The sequence below is a fragment of the Arachis ipaensis genome, chromosome B05, assembly GCF_000816755.2.
Source record: "Arachis ipaensis cultivar K30076 chromosome B05, Araip1.1, whole genome shotgun sequence".
Classification (NCBI taxonomy): Eukaryota; Viridiplantae; Streptophyta; class Magnoliopsida; order Fabales; family Fabaceae; genus Arachis; species Arachis ipaensis.
Window position 1 is genome coordinate 3,519,192 of NC_029789.2, and position 2,223 is coordinate 3,521,414.

The 2,223-nt window shown below is 40.8% G+C and overlaps 1 protein-coding gene across 1 annotated transcript in view; it reads left to right on the top strand.

Moving 5' to 3' along the window:
- The window catches only part of LOC107642507 (rab escort protein 1), a gene marked incomplete in the record, with an annotated part of 5,969 nt that overhangs the window by 390 nt on the left and 3,356 nt on the right, over positions 1-2,223 (top strand). Inside the window, 3 exon segments of the mRNA XM_016345895.2 lie at positions 1-529; positions 1,545-1,667; positions 1,755-1,854. Of these exon segments, the coding sequence (XP_016201381.1) occupies positions 1-529; positions 1,545-1,667; positions 1,755-1,854 (752 nt within the window).

The following is a 2,223-nucleotide window of genomic DNA, read 5'->3' on the forward strand; positions in this document are numbered from 1 at the left end:
ATTCCGTCCCCGCACCACCACTACCACCATCTGCCGCCGGATCCGGTGATTCCGATTACGCCGTCGTGGACCTCGTCCACGATCCACTCTACTCCGATATTGAGGTCGAATGGCATGGTTCCGAGGACGAAACCTCGAAGATTCGAGAAGATTCCAGAAAATTCAACATCGATTTGGGAGGACCTAGGGCGCTGTTCTGCGCCGATAGTTGCATCGATCTGTTGCTGAAATCCGGAGCGGCACAGTATCTCGAATTCAAGGGCGTGGATGCGAGCCTCGTGTACGAGCCTAATGGCAGCGGTTTGGCGAACGTGCCGGATTCTCGCGGAGCGATTTTCAGGGACAAGAATCTTTCGCTGAAGGAGAAGAACCAGCTGATGAGGTTCTTCAAGCTCGTGCAGCAGCACCTTGCTGGTGGTGGCGATCAAAGTGAAAGTGGCGGCGACATTCAGAAGATTTCGCAGGAAGATCTGGAGAGTCCATTCGTTAGTTTCCTGGATAAGATGCGGTTGCCGCCAAAGATAAAATCGTATTCACCATTTTCTATATGCTAGTGAGAATTTAATTTTTCATTATTTATTTTATTCTGTTGCATGTTATCATTAATTTGAGGATAATGGGTTTGTGGTTTGAATGTGTTATACGGCAATATCTGCAAGTCCACGTATTAGTGCATATGCTTAATGCAGCATGCTGATTTGATTAGAAAATTAGGCTGTTTTAGTTGCTGAGAATTCCCAGCATTATGGAGATGGCAGTTCTTACAATCCATGGTTGCATTCTGATCTAGTCCCTCAGCATTTAAGAATTGCTAAGCCAAAAATGTAGGGGAAAATGTTTTTGGCCTGTTGTTTCGCTCTTCACAAAGTGAAACTCTTGGCTTCTATTATGGTGCTTTATTGTGATAGTAATTTGAAAAAAAAAGAAAGATATGAGAAGAATAGGAGGGAGAGTTTCATACCTTATGCTTTGAAAATTAGAATCAAATCACCAAGCTGTCTTGACTTACAATGACAGAATAATAAAAGACCCTTTTGAACACTTAAAATTTTTGTAAAAGATGGATGAGTTAAGGCTTTTCTAGTGTTTGAATTATAGTAACTTTTTCCCTTTCCCTGAAGTTGCTTTGTCCTATCTAAGTCATTGGTTAAACAGTTCAAATCTTAAAATAGTTGGTGGTGGTTCACTTTGTTAGTTGGATGGGGCATTTGATATATTTTTCTTGGGAAAGGTGAAACGAGTACTCCCTTTGTTCTATGACATCTGGTGCTTTGGAAATTTGATAGGTTAAAAAGATCATTGTATTTGGATATTATTAATGTATCTGGATATAGTTATGAAAGTAGTGAATTTCCAAAGCAACAGATGTTGTGGAATGGAGGGATTACCTTTTAGTGCAATGAAGAGAACTGTATCTTGTTTCATCTCTCAGTGGTAATTTTGAGCAAAATTTGCTAAGCTTGGCTGTATGGTGTATATATTGCATGCATGACCTGCTGAAATGCTTCAGTACACTAAGGGCTATGACTTGCTGTCTTCTACAGAATTCTTTTGTATGCTATCGCCATGTTAGATTATGACCAAGACAATAATGAGGTTTGCAAAGATTTGCTCAAGACAAAGGATGGTATTGATCGTTTAGCTCAATACAGCTCATCTGTTGGAAGGTAAGTTCTAATTGAATTGCTTTCATGCTTTGAGGTTGCCTGACTTGTTATGGGAACATGTTTAGATACTTACCTTGGTTCGCACAGGTTTCCTAATGCACCAGGGGCTTTGCTTTATCCTATTTACGGTGAAGGAGAACTACCACAAGCTTTCTGTCGCCGTGCTGCTGTCAAAGGTTGCATTTATGTAAGTTCCAGTAGATTTAAAATATTTAACTGATATTCTCTCCAAAAGTTGCGTATCTTTGTTCAACCATTATTTTAACAGTGATTCTGTGTATATCAAATGCTTCTTGTTTGTATTTTGTTCATTTTTATTTGTCAAATCTCTTCTCTCTCTCTCTCTCTCTCTCTCTCTCTCTCTCTCTCTCACACACACACACACACACACACACACACACACACACACACACACACACACACACACACACACACACACACACACACACACACACACACACACACACACACACACACACACACACACACACACACACACACACACACACACACACACACACACACACACACACACACACACACACACACACACACA